At 46.3% G+C, this 24,025-nt stretch overlaps 1 protein-coding gene across 8 annotated transcripts in view; it reads right to left on the minus strand.

The window, feature by feature from the left end:
- The window catches only part of arhgap28 (Rho GTPase activating protein 28), a 243,731-nt gene that overhangs the window by 78,243 nt on the left and 141,463 nt on the right, over positions 1–24,025 (minus strand). For all 8 annotated transcript variants that reach the window (XM_068031289.1, XM_068031287.1, XM_068031284.1 and 5 more), the window contains exons 2-3: positions 18,496–18,692; positions 4,204–4,421 (exon numbers count right to left, since the gene is read on the minus strand). In XM_068031289.1, coding sequence (XP_067887390.1) covers positions 4,204–4,421; positions 18,496–18,692 — 415 coding nt within the window. The remainder of the gene's footprint in view (positions 1–4,203; positions 4,422–18,495; positions 18,693–24,025) is intronic.

Below are 24,025 nucleotides of genomic sequence, written 5' to 3' on the forward strand. Positions count from 1 at the left end.
AGTGTGAAATGTTAAAGCAGCATCGTCAGCAAAGAGAAGTTCCCTGATGAGGACTTTCCGTACTTTGGTCTTCGCTCTTAGATGGGCAAGGTTGAACAACCTGCCCCCTGATCTTGCATGGAGGAAAATTCCTTCTTCTGAAGACTTGAACACATGTGAGAGCAGCAGGGAGAAGAAAATCCCAAACAGTGCAGGTACGAGAACACAGCCCTGTTTCACGCCACTCAGGATAGGAAAGGGGTCTGATGAGGCGCCGCTATGCTGAATTGTGCCTTTCATATTATCATGGAATAAGGTGATGATACTTAGTAGCTTTGGTGGACATCCGATCTTTTCTAGTAGTCTGAAGAGACCACGTCTGCTGACGAGGTCAAAGGCTTTGGTGAGATCAATGAAAGCAACGTAGAGGGGCATCTGTTGTTCGCGGCATTTCTCCCGTAGCTCACGAAGGGAGAACAGCAGGTCAATGGTCGATCTCTCTGCTCGAAAGCCACACTGTGCCTCAGGGTAGACACGCTCGGCCAGCTTCTGGAGCCTGTTTAAAGCGACTCGAGTGAAGACTTTCCCCACTATGCTGAGCAGGGAGATTCCACGGTAGTTGTTGCAGTCACCGCGGTCACCTTTGTTTTTATAGAGGGTGATGATATTGGCATCGCGCATGTCATGTGAATTCAGAGCATTCACTGACCTGGATTCTGTTGCTTCAATTCATTTATTTTATTGGTAGATCATGAGGAAGAATATTACTTACCACTGCCTTTCCAGTCTACGGAGATTGCTTTGCACTGCATCAACGTGTGAATGTTTTTTAAACATATCTCCATTGTCTCAAATTGATGTGGTCTACATTCGAGTGATAATTTAATTAATTCTGAAATACATCCTCAGAAGCTGCACCTTGAAATTCCTTCTTGGTCAAATAGTCAAAAAGCCTGAAACACGATCACATTTTAGGATTGTTGATTGTTTAAATTAGAAGGAATTTCAGATTATTTATACTAAGATGCTGCAATTGAGTTAAATTCAGTACAAGAGATTAAATCCACAGAACTTTGTTCTGCGAATGGGAATGAGATCCAGAATGATACTTCATGTCATACCACATCAGTTTGATACAATGAAGGTTCATTGAAAATATTGCAATAAATATTCATATGTTAGAATGTCTTCATTCATGCAAGCTCCAACAGGGTCAGCTATCTGGAGAGAAGAGGGCGGCACAGTGGCACAGTGGTTAGCACCGCAGCCTCACAGCTCCAGTGACCCGGGTTCAATTCCGGGTACTGCCTGTGTGGAGTTTGCAAGTTCTCCGTGTCTGCGTGGGTTTCCTCCGGGTGCTCCGGTTTCCTCCCACAAGCCAAAAGACTTGCAGATTGATAGGTAAATTGGCCATTAGCAATTGCCCCTAGTATAGGTAGGTGGTAGGGAAATCTAGACAGGTGGGGATGTGGTAGGAATATGGAATTAGTGTAGGATTAGTATAAATGGGTGGTTGATGGTTGGCAGAGACTTGGTGGGCCAAAGGGCCTGTTTCAGTGCTGTATCTCTAAACTAAACTAAGACCTGGCAGAATGGTAGTGGTAGCGTTGTCAGGAAACGCAGCCTAAATTTAATAGCAGCTTGCTTATCGGACTGGTCTCTCTCTCTGTGGAGGAGGAGTTTTAATTCCCAGATGTCCAGCAGTGGCATTAGGAAAACCAGTTGATTCTAATGGTCGGGTCTCCTTAAAATTCTGCTGGTTACTTTCATCACCAGAATGGTTTGGAATTAGGCAGCCAGTGGTGGCAAGTTGAGTGGTGCCAGAGATTTCAGGATGGTCAGTGTTTGGTTAGGTGAGGCTTAAACTTCCCAGGAGCAAATCTGGTTGTTGCCATTGGGTTTTCCCAGCTCACATGCTGTTTGGGTCTTATTGATATAATAGGATCCCAATTTGCATGAACGCATGAAGATCCTGTCTCACCTCAGGCAGGCACCTCAGATGCCTAAAGAAAATCAGATGGATTAAGATGCCAGACAAACAAGAACAGAGTGTTTATTTCACTCGTTCCATTTCAACTACATTCCCCCCTCGCCCCATATATATGACAAGTGGGGGAGTTTAAATCCAACCCTCCCCCCACCAAGTCAAAAACAGTGTATTTAACCCAATAACAGGAATAGTTTGGCATACCATGTTACTTTCTACAGAATGGGGAGAATCACAAAATAGGTCAAAATTCACTGTAAATGTTAGAATATATGAAAGAACAAAAACTAGGTACAATAAACCAGTTTGATCTATACTTGACCCCATCACTAGAATCTTCATCCGTTCACTTTTCGAAAATATGAGAAACACACATGGGACCCCATGCAAGATTACATTAACTGGGACACAACATGTTTTTTGTTACTAGCTCCAGGTGACTGGATTTTGGACAGTAAAAGTAGACTCCTGATGCAAGGAATATGGGATCCATTTACAGGGAAGACCAGTGAAGTTGACCCACAACATAATCGAGTACAACCCTGAATTTTTGCTGCCTTTGCAACCCACTGAGACTGCTTTTGCCGTTCATAACTTTGTAAACCTCTATCATGGCGCCCCTCCACCTCCGTCGTTCCAGTGAAAACAATCCGAGTTTATCCAACCTCTCCTCATACTTAATGCCCTCCAGACCAGGCAACATCCTGGTAAGCCTCTTCTGTACCCTCTCCAAAGCCTCCACGTCCTTCTGGTAGTGTGGCGACCAGAATTGCACGCAATATTCTAAGTGTGGCCGAACTAAAGTTCTGTACAGCTGCAGCATGACTTGCCAATTTTTATACTCTATGCCCTGACCGATGAAGGCAAGCATGCCGTATGCCTTCTTGACTACCTTATCCACATGTGTTGCCACTTTCAGTGACCTGTGGACCTGTACGCCCAGATCTCTGCCTGTCAATACTCCTAAGGGTTCTGCCATTTACTGTATATTTCCCACCTGCATTAGACCTTCAAAAATGCATTACCTCACATTTGTCCGGATTAAACTCCATCTGCCATTTCTCCGCCCAAGTCTCCAACCGATCTATATCCTGCTGTATCCTCTGACAATCCTCATCACTATCCGCAACTCCACCAACCTTTGTGTCAACCGCAAACTTACTAATCAGACCAGCTACATTTTCCTCCAAATCATTTATATATATTACAAACAGCAAATTACAAACAACAACTGATCCCTGCGGAACATCACTAGTCACTTTTCCTGAGTGGACTGAAAACTTGCTGGCGTCACACGGGGCCCCTGCTGTTTCCACACCCCAGTAAGTAAAAAGGAGGAGGCTGCATTACATATGATTGAGATTTAACTGATACCAGCAGGAAGCAGCAAAGTTGCCGGCTTCCCATCTCACAGTCTCACTACTGAATGTGCAATTTGCGGAGAAAGATATCTCCAATTGCCATGAGCCTCCGTCACTCCCAATAATGATGGCGGCTCCAGTGCATCCCTACCACTCCTGCTGCTTGGGCTTCAGCAGCACTCCCACTGGTCACACAGTGAGGGCTGCCGCCCTCCCGTGCAATGGGCTGAGCTGTTCAGAGCTACCGCCTCGAGAACCCGCCCGCCAGCCCTAATTGGATGGCCAACGCAGAGGAGGCCTGTTCATTAGGCAGACGGGAGCACGACCAAGATGCACCGGTTCAGGACACAGAAATGTTCCCGACATCGGGCTCCTGACACCCACGGGAAAACCTATCAGATTTACCTGTACACCCACTACCTACAATGTTATGGTATCAGCTGTGGCTCAGCTGATAGCACTCTAGCCTCTGGGTTAGGTGATTGAGGGTTCAAGTCCCACGCTAGGCACTTGAGCACAGAATATAGGCTGACGCCCCAGTGGGGTTCTGCAGTGACAGAGGTGCTATCTTTCAGATGAAAAGTTAAACCAAGGCCCTATCGGCCTCCTCAGGTGTATGTGTAAGATTCCATGGCACTAGAAAGCAGCAGTGTTCTCCCTGGTGTCCTGGTCAATCAAAATCACTAAACACCGATCATATGGTCATTATCAAATTGCAGTTTGTGCGAGTTTATTGTGCATTAACTGGCTGACGCATCTCCCACATTACAAGAATGACGACACTTCAAAAAGTATTTCATTGGCTGTAAAGTGCTTTGGGAGATCCTGAGGTTGTGAGGAGGGATATATACAGTCTTTGCCTTTCTTTGTACGTACCGGAGAGTCAGCAAGACCAAACACATCTCGAACATCTCTGACTGGTGGCTTGTTCTTTCTCCTGGTGGTTTGGGTGTAGGTGTCCAGTCGGCGCTGAACCGCTGCAGCCTGAGCCCGGGTTAGTGTGGACAGTAGATCCATCCCATCCTCTCCAGCAGCACCCGAGACAAGGGTGGACAGGCCTACCTCCTGCAGCCACTCTGCTTCCATTTCCCCCTCTGCAAGGCAACACAAGGTCACATTTATTAAAGGTGGAAAACCCAACAATTTGAGCAGAAGGCTCTACAAAGACATAAAAGAAATACACAGGTATTTTGTCAACATCTGTGTAGTTAGATAGAATTTAGAGCCCAAATGGCCGATGCCAGTGTTTATGTTCCACAAAAACCTCCTTCTACCACTCTTCATCGAAACCTCTCAGATTATCAAAGCATCTATGAGAGCAAACACAGGATATCCTTTGGGAAAGGAAGGGGCCCATCTTCAGATGTCTACTCACTAAATCTCTTGCCACACAATGCTACTATTCAACAATATTCCCCTTTCTTTCTCAATGTTTTCTATATTCTATAATCAAATTTCACTACAATCAAACAACGATGGGGACTATTTTGAATTTTCAGCGATTGGCCAGCAGAGTGTGTTGGTCCACTGTCCGTTCTGGCAGTGAAGAGGCCACTGCGATTTTGAGACCCAGGCCTCAGTTAAATCTGGCACCAATAAGACATAATTCACAGGATGTAGGAGTCACAATGTGGCAAGGCCAGTATTTATTACTCATCCCTCATTCCCCTTGAAAATGATGGTGAGCTGCCTTCTTGAATACAACTGAGTGGCTTGCTAGGCCATTTGAGGGCGGATAAGTGTCAAGCACATTGCCATGGGTCTGGAGTCACATGTAGGCCAGACCAGGTAAGGACAGCAGATTTCCTTCCCTAAAAAAGGACGTTAATGAACTAGATGGGTTTTTATGATTATCTGGTTGTCTCATGGTTATTGTTACTGATATAGATTATTCCAGATTTATTTAATTAATTGAATTTAATTTCCCCTGCTACCATGTTGGGAAGTAAACTCATGTCTCCAAGCTTCTGGATTACCAATCCAGTAACATAACCACTATGCTTCTGCCCCCCTGTGCAGCTCGTTGTATTGAGGCCTCAAGATCAGGCCTGGGCCAGAGCAATTGTCAGGAAGGAAAGTTGTGGAGTGGACCTGAAATTAAGGGTGGGGATCCCAGATGGCAGCGACCCATATTATTTCTCCAGGCCCTGGAGGAGCGACTGCTTACTCCTCCATGGACATTAAAAGCAATTATTTTAGCGGGCCTCTTCGGTTCCATCGCTTCTGGAACCATTCGGAACCTGCACTGTGTAGGGGCTGACTTGTTCCAACCTAAAGAGGCAAGCATAAATGGGACTCCCATTTCCAGATTAAAAAGAGGCCTCTTGCCTGCAACAGGTTTTGGACATCCAGTAGAAGGACCTTTTCAAAATGGAGCTGGCCACATCACCTACATTAACTGGCCAATAATCTCACCAACCCTATTCTGGAGGACATTACCACCCAGTTAATGCCAGGCAATATAAGTCAAAATTGGCGACTAAAGCCGATCGATCATACTTAGGCATTAACACACTGATAGGTGGTGCGTCATTCAATGATACCTAAAAGTGGGAAGGACTTCATATTTTATTTTATTTATTTATTTTTATATTCATTCATGGGATGTGCGTGTCCCAGGCTGGGCCAGCATTTATTGCCCATCCCTAATTGCCCTTCAGAAGGTGGTGGTGAGCTGCCTTCTTGAACTGCTTTGTTTAAGAAGGGTTGCAAGGATAATCCAGGAAATTATAGGCCGGTGAGCCTTACGTCAGTGGAAGGGAAATTATTAGAGAGGATTCTTCGGGACGGGATTTACTCCCATTTGGAAACAAACAAACTTATTAGCAAGAGGCAGCATGGTTTTGTGAAGGGGAGGTCGTGTCTCACTAATTTGATTGAGTTTTTTGAGGAAATGACAAAGATGATTGATGAAGGAAGGGCAGTGGATGTTATCTATATGGACTTCAGTAAAGCCTTTGACAAGGTCCCTCATGGCAGACTGGTACAAAAGGTGAAGTCACACGGGATCAGAGGTGAGCTGGCAAGATGGATACAGAACTGGCTCTGTCATAGAAGACAGAGGGTAGCAGTGGAAGGGTGCTTTTCTGAATGGAGGGATGTGACTAGTGGCGTTCCGCAGGGATCAGTGCTGGGACCTTTGCTCTTTGTAGGATATATAAATGATTTGCAGGAAAATGTAGCCGGTCTGATTAATAAGTTTGCGGACGACACAAAAGGTTGGTGGAGTTGCGGATAGTGATGAGGATTGTCAGAGGATACAGCAGGATATAGATCGGTTGGGGACTCGGGCGGAGAAATGGCAGATGGATTTTAATCCGGACAAATGTGAGGTAATGCATTTTCAAAGGTCTAATGCAGGTGGGAAGTATACAGTAAATGGCAGAACCCTTGGGAGTATTGACAGGCAGAGAGATCTGGGCATACAGGTCCACAGGTCACTGAAAGTGGTAACGCAGGTGGATAAGGTAGTCAAGAAGGCATACGGCATGCTTGCCTTCATCGGTCAGGGCATAGAGTATAAAAATTGGCAAGTCATGCTGCAGCTGTACAGAACTTTAGTTAGGCCACACTTAGAATATTGCGTGCAATTCTGGTCGCCACACTACCAGAAGGACGTGGAGGCTTTGGAGAGGGTACAGAAGAGGTTTACCAGGATGTTGCCTGGTCTGGAGGACATTAGCTATGAGGAGAGGTTAGATAAACTTGGATTGTTTTCACTGGAACAACGAAGATGGCGGTGCGACATGATAGAGGTTTACAAAGTTATGAACGTAATGGACAGAGTGGATAGTCAGAAGCTTTTTCCCAGGGTAGAAGAGTCAGTTACTAGGGGACATAGGTTTAAGGTGAGAGGGGCAAGGTTTAGAGGGGATGTGCGAGGCAAGCTCTTTACACAGAGGATGGCGAGTGCCTGGAACTTGCTGCCGGGGGAGGTGGTGGAAGCAGGTACGATAGTGACGTTTAAGAGGCATCTTGACAAATACATGAATAGGATGGGAATAGAGGGATACGGTCCCCGGAAGTGCAGAAGGTTTTAGTTTAGGCAGGCATCAAGATCGGCGCAGGCTTGAAGGGCCGAATGGCCTGTTCCTGTGTAGTACTGTTCTTTGTTCTTTGCTGAAGCCCATGTGAGTTAGGGACACCCTCTGCTGTTAGGGAGTTCCAGGATTTTGACCGAGCAACAGTGAAGGAATGGCGATATAGTTCCAAGTCAGGATGGTGTGTGACTTGGACGGAAACTTGCAGGTGGTGGCGTTCCCATGCCTTTGCTGCCCTTGTCCTTCTAGTTGGTAGAGGTCGCGGGCTTGGAAGGTGCTGTCTAAGGAGCCTTGGTGCATTGCCGCAGTGCATCGTGTAGATGGTACACACTGCTGCCACTGTGCGTCGGTGGTGGAGGAAGTGAATGTTTGAGGATGTGGCGCCAATCAAGCGGGCTGCTTTGTCCTGGATGATGTCGAGCTTCTTGAGTGTTGTTGGAGCTGCACCCATCCAGGCAAGTGGAAAGTATTCCATCACACTCCTGACTTGTGCCTTGTAGATGGTGGACAGGCTTTGGGGAGTCAGGAGGTGAGTTACTCGCTGCAGGATTCCTAGCCTCTGACCTGCTCTTGTAGCCACGGTATTTATATGGCTACTCCAGTTCAGTTTCTGGTCAATGGTAGCCCCTACGATGTTGATAGTGGGGGATTCAGCGATGGTAATGCTGTTGAATGTCAAGGGGAATTAGAATTAGAACATTACAGCGCAGTACAGGCCCTTCGGCCCTCGATGTTGCACCGACCTGTGAAACCATCTGACCTACACTATTCCATTTTCATCCATATGTCTATCCAATGACCACTTAAATGCCCTTAAAGTTGGCGAGTCTACTACTGTTGCAGGCAGTGCGTTCCACGCCCCTACTACTCTCTGCGTAAAGAAACTACCTCTGACATCTGTCCTATATCTTTCACCCCTCAACTTAAAGCTATGTCCCCTCGTGTTTGCCATCATCATCCGAGGAAAAAGACTCTCACTATCCACCCTATCTAACCCTCTGATTATCTTGTATGTCTCTATTAAGTCACCTCTCCTCCTCCTCCTCTCTAACGAAAACAACCCCAAGTCCCTCAGCCTTTCCTCGTAAGACCTTCCCTCCATACCAGGCAACATCCGAGTAAATCTCCTCTGTACCCTTTCCAAAGCTTCCACATCCTTCCTATAATGCGGTGACCAGAACTGCACGCAATACTCCAGGTGCGGCCTCACCAGAGTTTTGTACAGCTGCATCATGACCTCGTGGCTCCGAAACTCGATCCCCCTACTAATAAAAGCTAACACACCATATGCCTTCTTAACAGCCCTATTAACCTGGGTAGCAACTTTCAGGGATTTATGTACCTGGACACCAAGATCTCTCTGCTCATCTACACTACCAAGAATCTTCCCATTAGCCCAGTACTCTGCATTCCTGTTACTCCTTCCAAAGTGAATCACCTCACACTTTTCCGCATTAAACTCCATTTGCCATCTCTCAGCCCAGCTCTGCAGCTTATCTATGTCCCTCTGTACCCTACAACACCCTTCGACACTATCCACAACTCCACCGACCTTCGTGTCATCCGCAAATTTACTAACACACCCTTCTACACCCTCATCCAGGTCATTTATAAAAATGACAAACAGCAGTGGCCCCAAAACAGAACCTTGCGGTACACCACTGGTATCTAAACTCCAGGATGAACATTTGCCATCAACCACCACCCTGTCTTCTTTCAGCTAGCCAATTTCTGATCCAAAGCTCTAAATCACCTTCAACCCCATACTTCCGTATTTTCTGCAATAGCCTACCGTGGGGAACCTTATCAAACGCCTTACTGAAATCCATATACACCACATCCACGGCTTTACCCTCATCCACCTGTTTGGGCACCTTCTCGAAAAACTCAATAAGGTTTGTGAGGCACGACCTACCTTTCACAAAACCGTGCTGACTATCGCTAATGAACTTATTCTTTTCAAGATGATTATAAATCCTATCTCTTATAACCTTTTCCAACATTTTACCCACAACCGAAGTAAGGCTCACAGGTCTATAATTACCAGGGCTGTCTCTACTCCCCTTCTTGAACAAGGGGACAACATTTGCTATCCTCCAGTCTTCCGGCACTACTCCCGTCGACAATGACGACATAAAGATCAACAACAACGGCTCTGCAATCTCCTCCCTGGCTTCCCAGAGAATCCTAGGATAAATCCCATCTGGCCCAGGGGACTTATCTATTTTCACACTTTCCAAAATTGCTAATACCTCCTCCTTGTGAATCTCAATCCCATCTAGCCTAGTAGGCTGTATCTCAGTAATCTCCTCGACAACATTTTCTTTCTCTACTGTAAATACTGACGAAAAATATTCATTTAACGCTTCCCCTATCTCCTCTGATTCCACACACAACTTCCCACTACTATCCTTGATTGGCCCTAATCTAACTCTAGTCATTCTTTTATTCCTGATATACCTATAGAAAGCCTTAGGGTTTTCTTTGATCCTATCCGCCAATGACTTCTCGTGTCCTCTCCTTGCTCTTCTTAGCCCTCCCTTTAGATCCTTCCTGGCTAGCTTGTAACTCTCAAGCGCCCTAACTGAGCCTTCACGTCTCATCCTAACATAAGCCGCCCTCTTCCTCTTGACAAGCGCGTCAACTTCTTGAGTAAACCACGGCTCCCTCGCTCGACAACTTCCTCCCTGCCTCACAGGTACATACTTATCAAGGACACGCATTAGCTGCTCCTTGAATAAGCTCCACATTTCGTTTGTGCCCATCCCCTGCAGTTTCCTTCCCCATCCTACACATCCTAAATCTTGCCTAATCGCGTCATAATTTCCTTTCCCCCAGTTATAATTCTTGCCCTGCGGTATATACCTGTCCCTGCCCATCGCTAAGGTAAACCTAACCGAATTGTGATCACTATTGCCAAAGTGCTCACCTTCATCTAAATCAAACACCTGGCCGGGTTCATTACCCAGTACCAAATCCAATGTGGCATCGCCCCTGGTTGGCCTGTCCACATACTGTGTCAGAAAACCCTCCTGCACACACTGGACAAAAACAGACCCATCTAAAGTACTCGAACTATAGTATTTCCAGTCAATATTTGGAAAGTTAAAGTCCCCCATAACCACTACCCTGTTACTCTCGCTCCTGTCGAGAATCATCTTCGCTATCCTTTCCTCTACATCTCTGGAACTATTCGGAGGTCTATAGAAAACTCCCAACAGGGTGACCTCTCCTCTCCTGTTTCTAACCTCGGCCCATACTACCTCAGTAGACGAGTCCTCAAACGTCCTTTCTGCCGCTGTAATACTTTCCTTGATTAACAATGCCACACCGCCCCCTCTTTTACCCTCTTCTCTGTTCTTACTGAAACATCTAAATCCCGGAACCTGCAACATCCATTCCTGCCCCTGCTCTACCCATGTCTCCGAAATGGCCACAACATCAGGATCCCAGGTACCAACCCATGCTGCAAGCTCACCCACCTTATTCCGGATGCTCCTGGCGTTGAAGTAGACACACTTTAAACCAAGTTCTTGCTTGCCAGTGCCCTCTTGCGTCCCTGTAACCTTATCCCCTGCCTCACTACTCTCAACAGCCTGTACACTGGAACTACAATTTAGGTTCCCATTCCCCTGCTGATTTAGTTTAAACCCCCCCGAAGAGCACGAACAAATCTCCCCCCCAGGATATTGGTACCCCTCTGGTTCAAGTGAAGACCATCCTGTTTGTAGAGGTCCCACCTACCCCAGAAAGAGCTCCAATTATCCAGGGAGATGATTAGATTCTCTCTCTAAGGCTAAGGGAGTAAACCCTAACAGATAATCCGGAGCGGAACCCCGTAGGCGGTCATGCGTCACCTTTGGCATGTTTCCAGCAGTTCCTGCAGCCATACTGGTGCCAAACGTCGTGTCCTGCACTCCTTTGGACCCCACCAGAAAGGCCGAGAGGGGGATTTTGACGACTGGGCAACTCTCAACCTCCATAAATTTGCCCAGGCATGCGCCATGGAGAGGTCACTCCATAGTTGCCTCACAGCGACTAAAACAACACAGAAGGCAGCAGTTACGGGTTATAAGTCCAGATAAATTGGCGTAGAAACTGGGCGCCACGGGTTGCCTTTGTCGGTGGGAGAGGTCATTGCACCTCACTGGACAGCTACCGCCCGCCTCAAACCGGGCAGCCCCTGGTCAATAAGGTTCTGTCCTGCCACAGTCTGCCTGCTTCAATGGGCGCTTGGAGCTCAGGGGCATTGCCCGAAAGGTGGACTGATACACCGCACCAAACAACATGAAAAAAGGAAAGAAGGTACCAGCCCTTCGCTTTGCAAGCTGGAACGTCAGAACTATGTGTCCTGGCCTGTCGGAAGACCTTACACAAATCAACAATTCTCGGAAGACCGCCATCATTAACAACGAGCTCAGTAGATTCAATGTGGACATTGCAGCACTTCAGGAGACTCGCCTCCCCGCGAGTGGCTCTCTAGCAGAGCAAGACTACACCTTTTTCTGGCAGGGCAGGGATCCTGAAGAACCAAGACAGCATGGAGTGGGCTTCGCCATCAGAAACTCCTTGCTCAGCATGATAGAGCCTCCCTCAAATGGCTCGGAACGCATACTGTCCATCCGACTGCTCACCACCTCTGGTCCAGTACACCTACTCAGCATCTATGCTCCAACACTCTGCTCCCCACCTGAAGCTAAAGACCAGTTCTATGAACAACTCCATATCATTAGCAGCATCCCCAACACCGAACACCTATTCCTGCTGGGGGACTTTAATGCCAGGGTTGGGGCCGACCATGACTCATGGCCCTCCTGTCTTGGGCGCTATGGCGTTGGAAGGATGAATGAGAACGGGCAGAGACTGCTTGAGTTGTGTACCGATCATAACCTCTGCATCACCAACTCGTTCTTTCACACTAAACCCTGTCACCAGGTTTCATGGAGGCACCCAAGATCGCGTCGTTGTCACAAGGCGAGCCGCCTTAAACAGTGTTCAAATCACACGCAGCTTCCACAGTGCAGACTGCGACACCGACCACTCCCTGGTGTGCAGCAAGGTTAGACTCAGACCAAAGAAGTTGCATCATTCCAAGCAGAAGGGCCACCCGCGCATCAACACGAGCAGAATTTCTCACCCACAGCTGTTACAAAAATTTCTAAATTCACTTGTAACAGCCCTTCAAAACACTCCCAGAGGGGATGCTGAGACCAAGTGGGCCCACATCAGAGACGCCATCTATGAGTCAGCTTTGACCACCTACGGCAAAAGTGCGAAGAGAAATGCAGACTGGTTTCAATCTCATAATGAAGAGCTGGAACCTGTCATAGCCGCTAAGCGCATTTCACTGTTGAACTACAAGAAAGCCCCCAGCGATTTAACATCCGCAGCACTTAAAGCAGCCAGAAGTACTGCACAAAGAACAGCCAGGCGTTGCGCAAACGACTACTGGCAACACCTCTGCAGTCATATTCAGCTGGCCTCAGACACCGGAAACATCAGAGGAATGTATGATGGCATGAAGAGAGCTCTTGGGCGAACCATCAAGAAGATCGCCCCCCTCAAATCTAAATCGGGGGACATAATCACTGACCAACGCAAACAGATGGACCGCTGGGTTGAGCACTACCTAGAACTGTACTCCAGGGAGAATGCTGTCACTGAGACTGCCCTCAATGCAGCCCAGCCTCTACCAGTCATGGATGAGCTGGACATACAGCCAACCAAATCGGAACTCAGTGATGCCATTGATTCTCTAGCCAGCGGAAAAGCCCCTGGGAAGGACAGCATTACCCCTGAAATAATCAAGAGTGCCAAGCCTGCTATACTCTCAGCACTACATGAACTGCTATGCCTGTGCTGGGACGAGGGAGCAGTACCCCAGGACATGCGCGATGCCAATATCATCACCCTCTATAAAAACAAAGGTGACCGCGGTGACTGCAACAACTACCGTGGAATCTCCCTGCTCAGCATAGTGGGGAAAGTCTTTGCTCGAGTCGCTCTGAACAGGCTCCAGAAGCTGGCCGAGCGCGTCTACCCTGAGGCACAGTGTGGCTTTCGTGCAGAGAGATCGACCATTGACATGCTGTTCTCCCTTCGTCAGATGCAGGAGAAATGCCGTGAACAACAGATGCCCCTCTACATTGCTTTCATTGATCTCACCAAAGCCTTTGACCTCGTCAGCAGACGTGGTCTCTTCAGGCTACTAGAAAAGATCGGATGTCCACCAAAGCTACTAAGTATCATCACCTCATTCCATGACAATATGAAAGGCACAATTCAACATGGTGGCTCCTCATCAGAGCCCTTTCCTATCCTGAGTGGTGTGAAACAGGGCTGTGTTCTCGCACCCACACTTTTTGGGATTTTCTTCTCCCTGCTGCTTTCACATGCGTTCAAATCCTCTGAAGAAGGAATTTTCCTCCACACAAGATCAGGGGGCAGGTTGTTCAACCTTGCCCGTCTAAGAGCCAAGTCCAAAGTACGGAAAGTCCTCATCAGAGAACTCCTCTTTGCTGACGATGCTGCTTTAACATCTCACACTGAACAGTGCCTGCAGAGTCTCATCGACAGGTTTGCGGCTGCCTGCAATGAATTTGGCCTAACCATCAGCCTCAAGAAAACGAACATCATGGAGCAGGACGTCAGAAATGCTCCATCCATCAATATTGGCGACCACGCTCTGGAAGTGGTTCAAGAGTTCACCTACCTAGGCTCAACTCTCACCAGTAACCTGTCTCTAGATGCAGAAATCAACAAGCGCATGGGTAAGGCTTCCACTGCTATGTCCAGACTGGCCAAGAGAGTGTGGGAAAATGGCGCACTGACACGGAACACAAAAGTCCGAGTGTATCAGGCCCGTGTCCTCAGTACCTTGCTCTATGGCAGCGAGGCCTGGACAACGTATGCCAGCCAAGAGCGACGTCTCAATTCATTCCATCTTCGCTGCCTTCGGAGAATACTTGGCATCAGGTGGCAGGACTATATCTCCAACACAGAAGTCCTTGAAGCGGCCAACACCACCAGCTTATACACACTACTGAGTCAGCGGCGCTTGAGATAGCTTGGCCATGTGAGCCGCATGGAAGATGGCAGGATCCCCAAAGACACATTGTACAGCGAGCTCGCCACTGGTATCAGACCCACCGGCCGTCCATGTGTCCGCTATAAAGACGTCTGCAAACGCGACATGAAATCATGTGACATTGATCACAAATCGTGGGAGTCAGTTGCCAGCATTCGCCAGAGCTGGCGGGCGGCCATAAAGACAGGGCTAAATTGTGGCGAGTCGAAGAGACTTAGTAGTTGGCAGGAAAAAAGACAGAGGCGCAAGGGGAGAGCCAACTGTGCAACAGCCCCGACAAACAAATTTCTCTGCAGCACCTGTGGAAGAGCCTGTCACTCCAGAATTGGCCTTTATAGCCACTCCGGGCGCTGCTTCACAAACCACTGACCACCTCCAGGCGCGTATCCATTGTCTCTCGAGATAAGGAGGCCCAAAAGAAAGAAAGAAAAGAAATGCTGTTGAATGTCAAGGGGAGATGATTAGATTCTCTCTCGTTGGAGATGGTAATTGCCTGGCACTTGTGTGGCACAAATGTTACTTTCCACTTATCAGCCCAAGCCTGGATATTGTCCAGGTCTTGCTGCATTTTATTGATGGGCTCCTTCAATATTTCAGTTGCTAAAGGCTCTGCCATAAGTGGGCCTAATTCAGAGAGAGCAGGAAGGTGCAAAGTCCCATCCCCAGTCTCTGCTGAGTTTGCTGATATCAGGATGGGCAGTAGTGGGGTGTGAGGTGCATACAATTGGCCTCAGCATCCATAGACTGGGGAGTGGGACTAATGCTCCCAATCAACCAGCGAAACTAATCCATGCCTTCATCATCCAAAGCATTATGTCGAAAGTGCTCTTCACTGGCTACTCCAACTTCACAAACCTCATTTAAAATGCTGTAGCCATGCACACTCATGAACCCATTCTTGCAAAGCTCCACTAGCTTTCTGACCACCCCGACCCCCCCCTCCAATCAGTGACCACCCAGCTCTGGATTACTGACTGTTTACACTACTGTAGCAAACTCAATCATCGGAACTCAATCCTTCAATCACTCTTTGGACTTGTCTCCCAAACCTTTGAGTTGGTATCGCTCATTTTTTCAAACCTATTTCTTCAATGAGTTTTCATTTCATCCTGCCTTCATTTCCTGTTATTGCTAGCTTCCCCCCTTATTGAAAAACATTCAAATGTCCTACCTGTGAAAGATGCAGTAAAGATGCAAGTTGCTTCTTCCAGTCGCCCTGCTGTAAAATACACCTGTGATGTGTGCGTGAGAGGACGAGAGGGCGAGGGAGTGCGCGTGAGGGCAGCGAGACGGGGGGGGGGGGGGGGGGGGGCGGCGGCGAGACTGGGGGGGGAGTGCGAGACTGGGGTGGGGGGGGGGGGGGGGTGAAGAGAGAGAGAGAGAAAGAGTGCGAGAGAGAAAGGCAGAGTGCGAGTGAGTGAGTGAGTGAGTATGTACACATCAGGCGAGGGAAGGAATGAGCTCAATTCTGATGCCCTTTCATGATTGACAAGCAGATGGCTATTCATTCGCTTCACAGTGGCGGCACAGTGGTGCAGTGGTTAGCACCGCAGCCTCACAGCTCCAGCGACCCGGGTTCAATTCTGGATACTGCCTGTGTGGAGTTTGCAAGTTCTCCCTGTGTCTGCGTGGGTTTCCTCCGGGTGCTCCGGTTTCCTCCCACAGCCAAAGACTTGCAGGTTGATAGGTAAATTGGGGGGAGGGAGTGGTGCAGGGTAATGACGTAAATAAGCTCTAGTGAAAAGGAGCTGAAAAGATCAGCTGGTATCTGGGGAAACACTACTTTGTAACTGGTTTGCAGATCTATGCTACTGATACTTCTAATGGTTCTCATGAATGTTCCCATTTACCTTGTGTGGCTGATGCTACAACTTGTAATCACTCCAGTTCAAGACGATATAGCTGAACTGGTACAGCCAAACAAGCCCATTAAGTGTAAATCAGATACTTAATGGATTCTTGTATTGGACAACACTCTGTTGAAAATTATTAACTTCTCCCTACAGCCATGCCAGATACAGCATTGGTTAATGTTTAAACTTCAGTTTTGTTTTATATACATTATTCAACTTATCAGAAAAACAAATCAGAGGGGAAAATTCTCTTTTCCCTGGAGAGGCTGGGGTATACAGCTACAGATGCAGATAACCCTACATTCCCTAGCCAAGTAGCTATGCTTTACATGTGAACTTAAACGGCAAGAATCAACAGGATTTTCAACCATCAAGAACATTAAAGAATTACCTGGCATCCACATACACACAGCTCCCATCAGAAGTCAGTGGATGGCAGTCATGGAGTGCAATTGCTCTAAGCACTCTTGATACTTGGGCCAATTGTACAGCCCAAACCATTACATTGAGTGTACGATACAGGAACAAGCCATGCAGACCCACATGAGCCTCCTCCCGCCATATTTCATCTAACATCATCAGCATCATGCTAGGCCCCCACCTGCCAAGAATGAGGCACATCAATATTGTCATGAATTTTGATTTTTAACTGTTGTTGGAGCGAGGAAATGACTTGTTAAACAGATCAGCCGAGGCTGAAAAAAAAACGTTTACATACTAACAGACATCGAAGGTGAGGAAGCGCATTCCAGGGCCTGCAAAGGAGGATACAATCCACAAAGATCAGGCCTGGGTAGACTGGCTGGTCACATGACCACCTGGCTGTTCCAGGGTTTTCTTTCGAACTGGCCTCAGAGAGTTTGAAGGCAGAGTGTCTGTTTGCTCCTGGACTGAGAAGATCTCTCTTGTCTGCTCCCATCTCTTTCTCACAAGCCTCTAGAATCCACTGAAGACACATGAACCCCAAGAGAGAAAAGTCTCCTACAGCAAACAAGCTTTTAAGAAGAATACTGGGCCCCAATGAAAAGCAAGATCTATCTACAATCAAGGACCCTACAGTGTGCTCGATGAACCATAACAACTCTTCAAATATTGCCTCAAACTTTTCCACAGCTCTTTTCTGTCTCTATTTGCATGTGTGTATCGTTTATGCATGCTAGCGTGGGTGCATCGTGTATCCTTAGGTGTCAACCAAATTAGAGTTTGTTTAAGTTTAATAAATTTTAGCTTTTCTTCTTTAAACCCAAGAAAGCCTGTTTGTGCTGGTTTCTTTGCCTTATAATTGGAAAATGGTGAACAAGGATTCACCAAGGGGGAGTGAAAACACGGTGTGTTTAAAATTAAACCCTGTTCCAGCAAAACCAGGTGAAGGCTGAAAAGGAACCAGAGACACCTTTCTCACCTGGTCATAACAATACTCTTCTATCCCTTTCTCCCTCATACGCTCATCAAGCTTCCTCCTAAACACATTTTGTCGAGTGTGAGATTAGTTAACCCGGTACAGAAGAAAAGTTGAAATTGGCATCTTTGTGAGCTGCATTACCACAGCATGCTGCACTAACTTAACAAGCTCCAGAGGAGAATTTGAGAGCATAATTCTGAAACAATCGCAATGATGCGCAAACACACCATTCACAGTATTACAACGCAGGATGGAGTGGAAGAACACAAACTTTCAATTCAAAATTGCATATTATAGCCAATGAGCTAGCTCCAGCCATTAGTAATTTCCCCATTATAGTTAAAGAATGTGACAGAGGTGTATGCAAATAACCTTAAAATACTTAATTTGTCAGTACCAAATAGTACTTCATGACACTGCAGTCACATGGTGCCATATAACCACAGTTTGAAATATGTGGTATTCATGACTGCCTGCTGCTCCTCAACTTAGTGCTTCCTTTCTATACATTGATAGTAAAACAGAGGATGTACTGCAGTAACGTCATGCATAGTTTACACCAATAAATTGCTCAGACTTTGCTCTGTGTTAGTGATCCTATTGATATTTTACTGTTGTACCTTTCTATCTATAGGTCAACCCGTACAATTTCTATTTCAGTTCTAGTTGTGGGTATATTATGGCAAAACAGCTTAGCTTTATGAATTTTCAGGCCTTTTTTGCAAATGGGCTAAATATCACATCACACTGATCACTAGGAGGTTCACTATCACTCACAAAACTCACCATCAGGTGTCTTGACTTCCACTAGGTTCTGTTCCTCTTGTCCATTCTGACTGTTCTCCTTAATGCTCCTCACTTCACTCCAAAAGTCCTCCATCGAGGAGCTCTCCACAGATTCCCGAGAAATGGACCGACCAAATACCTGTGGACACTGTAGCTCTCGCGAAACAGATGAGCTCATCCTTCTGAAATGTAGCTTCCTGCAGAGAAAATAAACGGGCCTTTTAAACAGAAGCCTTGACTTCATTCACTGTAAGCTACAGCGCTGCAGAGGATATCACACAGCTGGTGCCCGCCCACAGGGTCAAAACCCAAACAGTCCCATCTATATCTGATTCATGGATTAGCAGGGCACAGGACGACCTTTTTAATTTTGCATGAAGAAATTTCTTAGTTTCTCAGAAGTAAATTTTAGCTGTACAATTCCCCACATTTCCTAGTCTCCTTTGGGGAATTGCAAAACTGCTCGATTTGAGCAGAGAACAATCAAGACTTTAAAAAATCATTACTCTCTGCATGAACCCTGTAATTAGCTCAAAGCAGCAAGTCCCAAAAGTACTGACCACCCCTTAAATTGGCAGAGAGGTGCACAGCTTGAAGGGTCCTTAAAAGGAGAGAGAATCAAAAAGTAAATCAAATAAGCACAGGAAACTCTTGAAAAAGAGCACATATTGAAAGGTATGTGGATTTGCCTTTTACTAGATTACTACTAGACAGGCTAACAAGAGGATATGGTGACTTGATACAACCCATGAGTTACAGGAGTTTCTTCAAGGCACTGAGAAGTCATGAGGTTCGGATCTCAGCAGTGCTATTGCTTGATCCATCAGCTATAAAATTCTGTAAGCTCATCTCCAAGTGCAGTGTTGAGGATTCACCCCAGAGGAGGTCAGTCAGCCTCCTTTATTTAAGCAGCATTATAAGGAAGTTCCTGCCCACTTAATTCAGCCTCCAAGCCCAAAACAAAGATGTTCGGAGGCAAGAAACTAGCATAAAGGAAAGAGAAATTATACATCCAAAGGATACAGAAACAAATTTTTGGGGAAAAGAGAAAGATACTCACCTCTTTCAAATCGATCAGAATATGGAACCCTCTTTCACGTCTGCTGCTCCCAGAAGTAACATTCTATGTACAGATCCAAAATTTTTCACTGCACTATTTATAGATTTGGATGATAACAGCTGAGGCTGCCATTTATAGACCCATCAAAGTGACAGTGGCAAAAAAAAAAATCACTCAACATCTAGTGTTAATGTACTGACATGTGTAATGGTCTGCTGAAGTGTTCATTGGGATAGTGCGTCAATGAGGGAGATAGACAGGCAGACTGTTTTTTTTTTCATTCATGGGATGTGGATGTCGCTGGCTAGGCCAGCATTTATTGCCCATCCCCAATTGCCCTCGAGAAGGTGGTGGTGAGCTGATTAAAGCTGCGCACAACAACTCATGATTAAAGTCACTGGTTGATTCTTATTAGTAGCAAGTTACTGAGAGTGAACGGAGATAAACTGTTAGGTGAGCAGCTATAGCAAAACCCACTAAACCGCACAGCAGCACAAGCTGTTACAACTCAGATAGCCAGGCAGTGAAGAATAGAGCTGGAGCCTAGTCTTTTTACATATACATGTTTTTATTTACAGAGACACATATTATATATCATATATATTATATATCAGCACAGATGCTTCCCCAATTAATGCCCAATATCTGAATACAATGAGCCCCCAATTGATATACAATTGACATATGTCCTAGCTTTTGTATTCTGTGAGGAACACTTTGTCTTTTGAGTTGCTCCCTTCCTTTCTTGAATACAGTAAAGGTACAGATTGACAGAGGTCTTCAGCTGCCTTGCTAAAATTTTCACTTATAATGTTTCAGCATTTTTTTAAATTAATAGGACCATCACAATGGCCCTATTTTCACAGTTAGCAGTGAAGCAATGGTGCTCGCCACTGACTTGAAAGAAAGCTGCCCAAAAAAGATCTAGCAATCTCTGGCACAAATTTCCCCTTTCCTGATGCTAGTTTGAATCTAGTATCAAGTCAAGGGCATCTCCATGCATCCAGCAACAGTGATATCATCAAGCAGGACAAGCAACCAAATCACATTGAAGTATTCTCATGAAGTAAAATGTAGAGTTTTCCATTTGAAATTAAAATGAGCGCACACAAATGATTGGGACATACACATGAGATTAAAGGTAGAAGCTGAAATATCAAACAAACTAAAAAAATTTAAATAAGTTTTTATCATAATGGAGGAATTTGACATCCCACAAATATAAAATTAGTTTTTCAGGGTCAGAGAGGTTGTTTGTAAGTAATTATGAACTTAGTGCACTGTTAAAAAAACCCAGTTGCACCTCATTCAACAAGGTGCAACTTTAAGGTTTTATTTACAGCAAGACTAATAGTGTAGTGTAAAAGGGCAAGTTTTGATCAGTTCAATGATTTCTATTTGATTATAGACTGGGGGACGGTGGGGGAGGGGGACTTTAATAGCACCCCCTATGGGGAAACATAGCATCAATGACAGCACCTTTGAGATTTCTTTGCTTACCTGCACATGTGCAGACTGCAGAAGTTGCTGTCAGTTTCAGAGGAGTAATGACGGCAAACACCAACAGTCTAGCCATCATTGCTACTGCAAAATCTAAACAAATCAAGCTTGGTCCTATTCTCAACATGTATCCATACCTAGTGTGCAAACACACACTTCACAATCAGGAGATTAGCCTCCACTGCAGCATTCAGGAACTCTACAATGACAGGCACCAATGCCTCACCACTCCTTGGTGCCCATCAATGTTGCTCCATTGCACTGCCTCACGTCCATACCCACACTGGCCACTGAACCACACAAATGTCTGTCCTCATTACCTACACTGGCCAAATACCACCAAGCCCTTACCCACATTGACCCTGGCAAATATGTTCTGTTCTTACCCACACCCACCACTGAGCACACCAAAATCTTCAGTCCTTTCTCTACACTAAAACACTAAAAGTAGGAATCAATGCCATTTCGCAGAGCCATTGGAAATGCACAGCATTGTAGCAAGGCACAAGGTCAGGAGTGTGATGGAATACTCTCCACTTGCTTGGATGAGTGCAGCTCCAACAACACTCGAAGCTCAACACCATCCAAGACAAAACAGCCCGCTTGATTGGCACCCCATCCACAACCTTCAACATTTACTCCCTTCACCACTGATGCACAGTAGCAGCAGTGTGTACCATCAACCAGATTCACAGCAGCAACTCAAAGCTCCTTCGACAGCACCTTCGAAACCCACAACCTCTACCACCTAGAAGGATAAGGACAGCAGACACATGGGAACACCACCACCTGCAAGTTTGCCTCCAAGTCACACACCATTCTGACTTGGAACCATATCGTCATTCCTTCACTGTTGCTGGGTCAAAATCCTGGAACTCTTTCCCTAACAGCACTGTGGGTGTACCTACCCCACATGGACTGCAGTGGTTCAAGAAGGCAGCTCACCACCCACTTCGCAAGGACAATTAGGGATGAGCAATAAGTGTTGGTCTTGCCAGCGACGCCCACATCCCATGAATGAATAAAAAAAACTCAGAGGCTGGTTCTGGCAACACTTCTGTTCATTGTGTACATCAAAAATTTGGATATAGGGCTGGAGGGATTCATATCCAAATTTGCAGTTAATATTAAAATATTGTTAATAATCTAGATCTCAAAGAAAGCTGGAAGAGAATACTTTGTAGGTGGTAGAAAAAGCAAGAAACTGGCAGATGGAACTCAATGTTAGTAAATGTGACGTGGTACATTTTGGTAAATGTAGTAAAAGAATTTACTTTGCATAAAGGAAAGTTGTATATTGCGGAAAAGCAGAGGCATTTGGGTTCAGACTAACAATACATTATAAGCAGTGCCAAAAGGTAGTCTTCAAAATCTCCCTCTATGTCTTGCTTTAAACTACACATTACAAACATCCACTGCGACACACCAGAGCTTTGAATTTAATTGTTTAATAGTGATTTCTGTAGTTTTTTTGAACTCAGCAGAACATTACATATCCACTTCCAGTGCAGACACGTCAGTGTGGCGCAGTGTTCGAGGAATTCCCACCCATTATCCTGTCCATATTTAGTTTTATGTTACTGGAATTTCACACACGCACACACACACACCTAAAAGTCCTACACCAGTTGTGTGGAGGTAGGCAGCACACAAACTTGGTGTTGTCTCATTTACTCAATTATAGCATTGGTCCGAGCGGGGCCCACACTGCTGGCTGCCTGAGTACTCAGTTGGGGGGCCGAACAGCACATGCTGATAGGAGCAAGCTGGCTGCACCGCGTACTCTTAAAGGGGAACGGCACTCTTTTTAAAAATTCCTTCATGGGAAGCAAGCACCCCTGGCAAGGCCAGTATTTGTTATGCATCCTCAAATTTTCCGAGAAGGTGGTGATGAGCCGTCTTCTTGAACCATTGCACCCACAGTGCTGTTAGGGATAGAGATCCAGGATTTTGACCCAGCGACAGTGAAGAAATGCCAATATAGTTCCAAATCAGAATGGTGTGAGGCTTGGAGGGGAACTTGCAGGTAGTGGTGTTCCCATGTATCTGCTGCCCTTATCCGTCTAGGTGGTAGAGGTTGTGGGTTTGCAAGGCACTGTTGAAGAAGGGTTGGCACGGTGCTGCAGTGCAAGGGAGATGTGGAGCACCAGGGAAGAAGTGGGCTCCAAGGTTCACAGATATGGACAGAAGAGAGGCTATGTTTCCACAGGGGACCAGGAGGCTCGCACGGACCACCCAGGAAGGGAATAGGAGCAGGTGGCTAAGGTGGTTAATGCAAAGAGTCTAGCACCAAGGGCCAAGAAGTGTCATAAGAAGTTTAATGATCTCACCTGTGTAGTCAAGGTTAGTGAATGCATCTTCAAAGGATCTCAGACACACCACCACCAACCTCTTACACTGCTTAATGCACCACACCCCCACTCACCCATCAGCAGTCCCTGACACTCAGGACTCAGACCCAACATCTAGATACTCTACATTACTTACTGAAACTTTGCAATCGCACACATTAGTCTAAAACACCTTAACCAGCAAGTTGGGTGCCCGGACCTTTAAATGACACTAGTGGTGGGGTCCTCTTTAACGTATGAATGTTCATTGGTGAGTTTCAAGTGAATATATTGAACGGACGTGCCTGGGCCAAGCTTGAAAACCATGTGACAAATCAGCTGGCACAGCTGTTTGACCTCACAATCTGGCAGTTGGGAAGCTTCTGGCGGATGCACGGAATGATGCAAGCCCCCTTCCCAACATGGGGCGCCACGCAAACTGTACTGGATGCAGCGTGTACCCCACTCAGAGCATCTGGCTCCAGCAGCACTAGACAGCTCAATTTCACAGCCACTGCCTTTCTCTTCCTCTTTCCCACCCACCCCCCCATCTCAGGTTTCCTGAATTCCAAAGGTCTGAGTGCTTAGCAGGCTCAGCACTTACAAGCATTTTTCTTTTAGGAACTACTGTCATAAATAG

This window comes from Heterodontus francisci, chromosome 5, assembly GCF_036365525.1.
Source record: "Heterodontus francisci isolate sHetFra1 chromosome 5, sHetFra1.hap1, whole genome shotgun sequence".
Classification (NCBI taxonomy): domain Eukaryota; kingdom Metazoa; phylum Chordata; class Chondrichthyes; order Heterodontiformes; family Heterodontidae; genus Heterodontus; species Heterodontus francisci.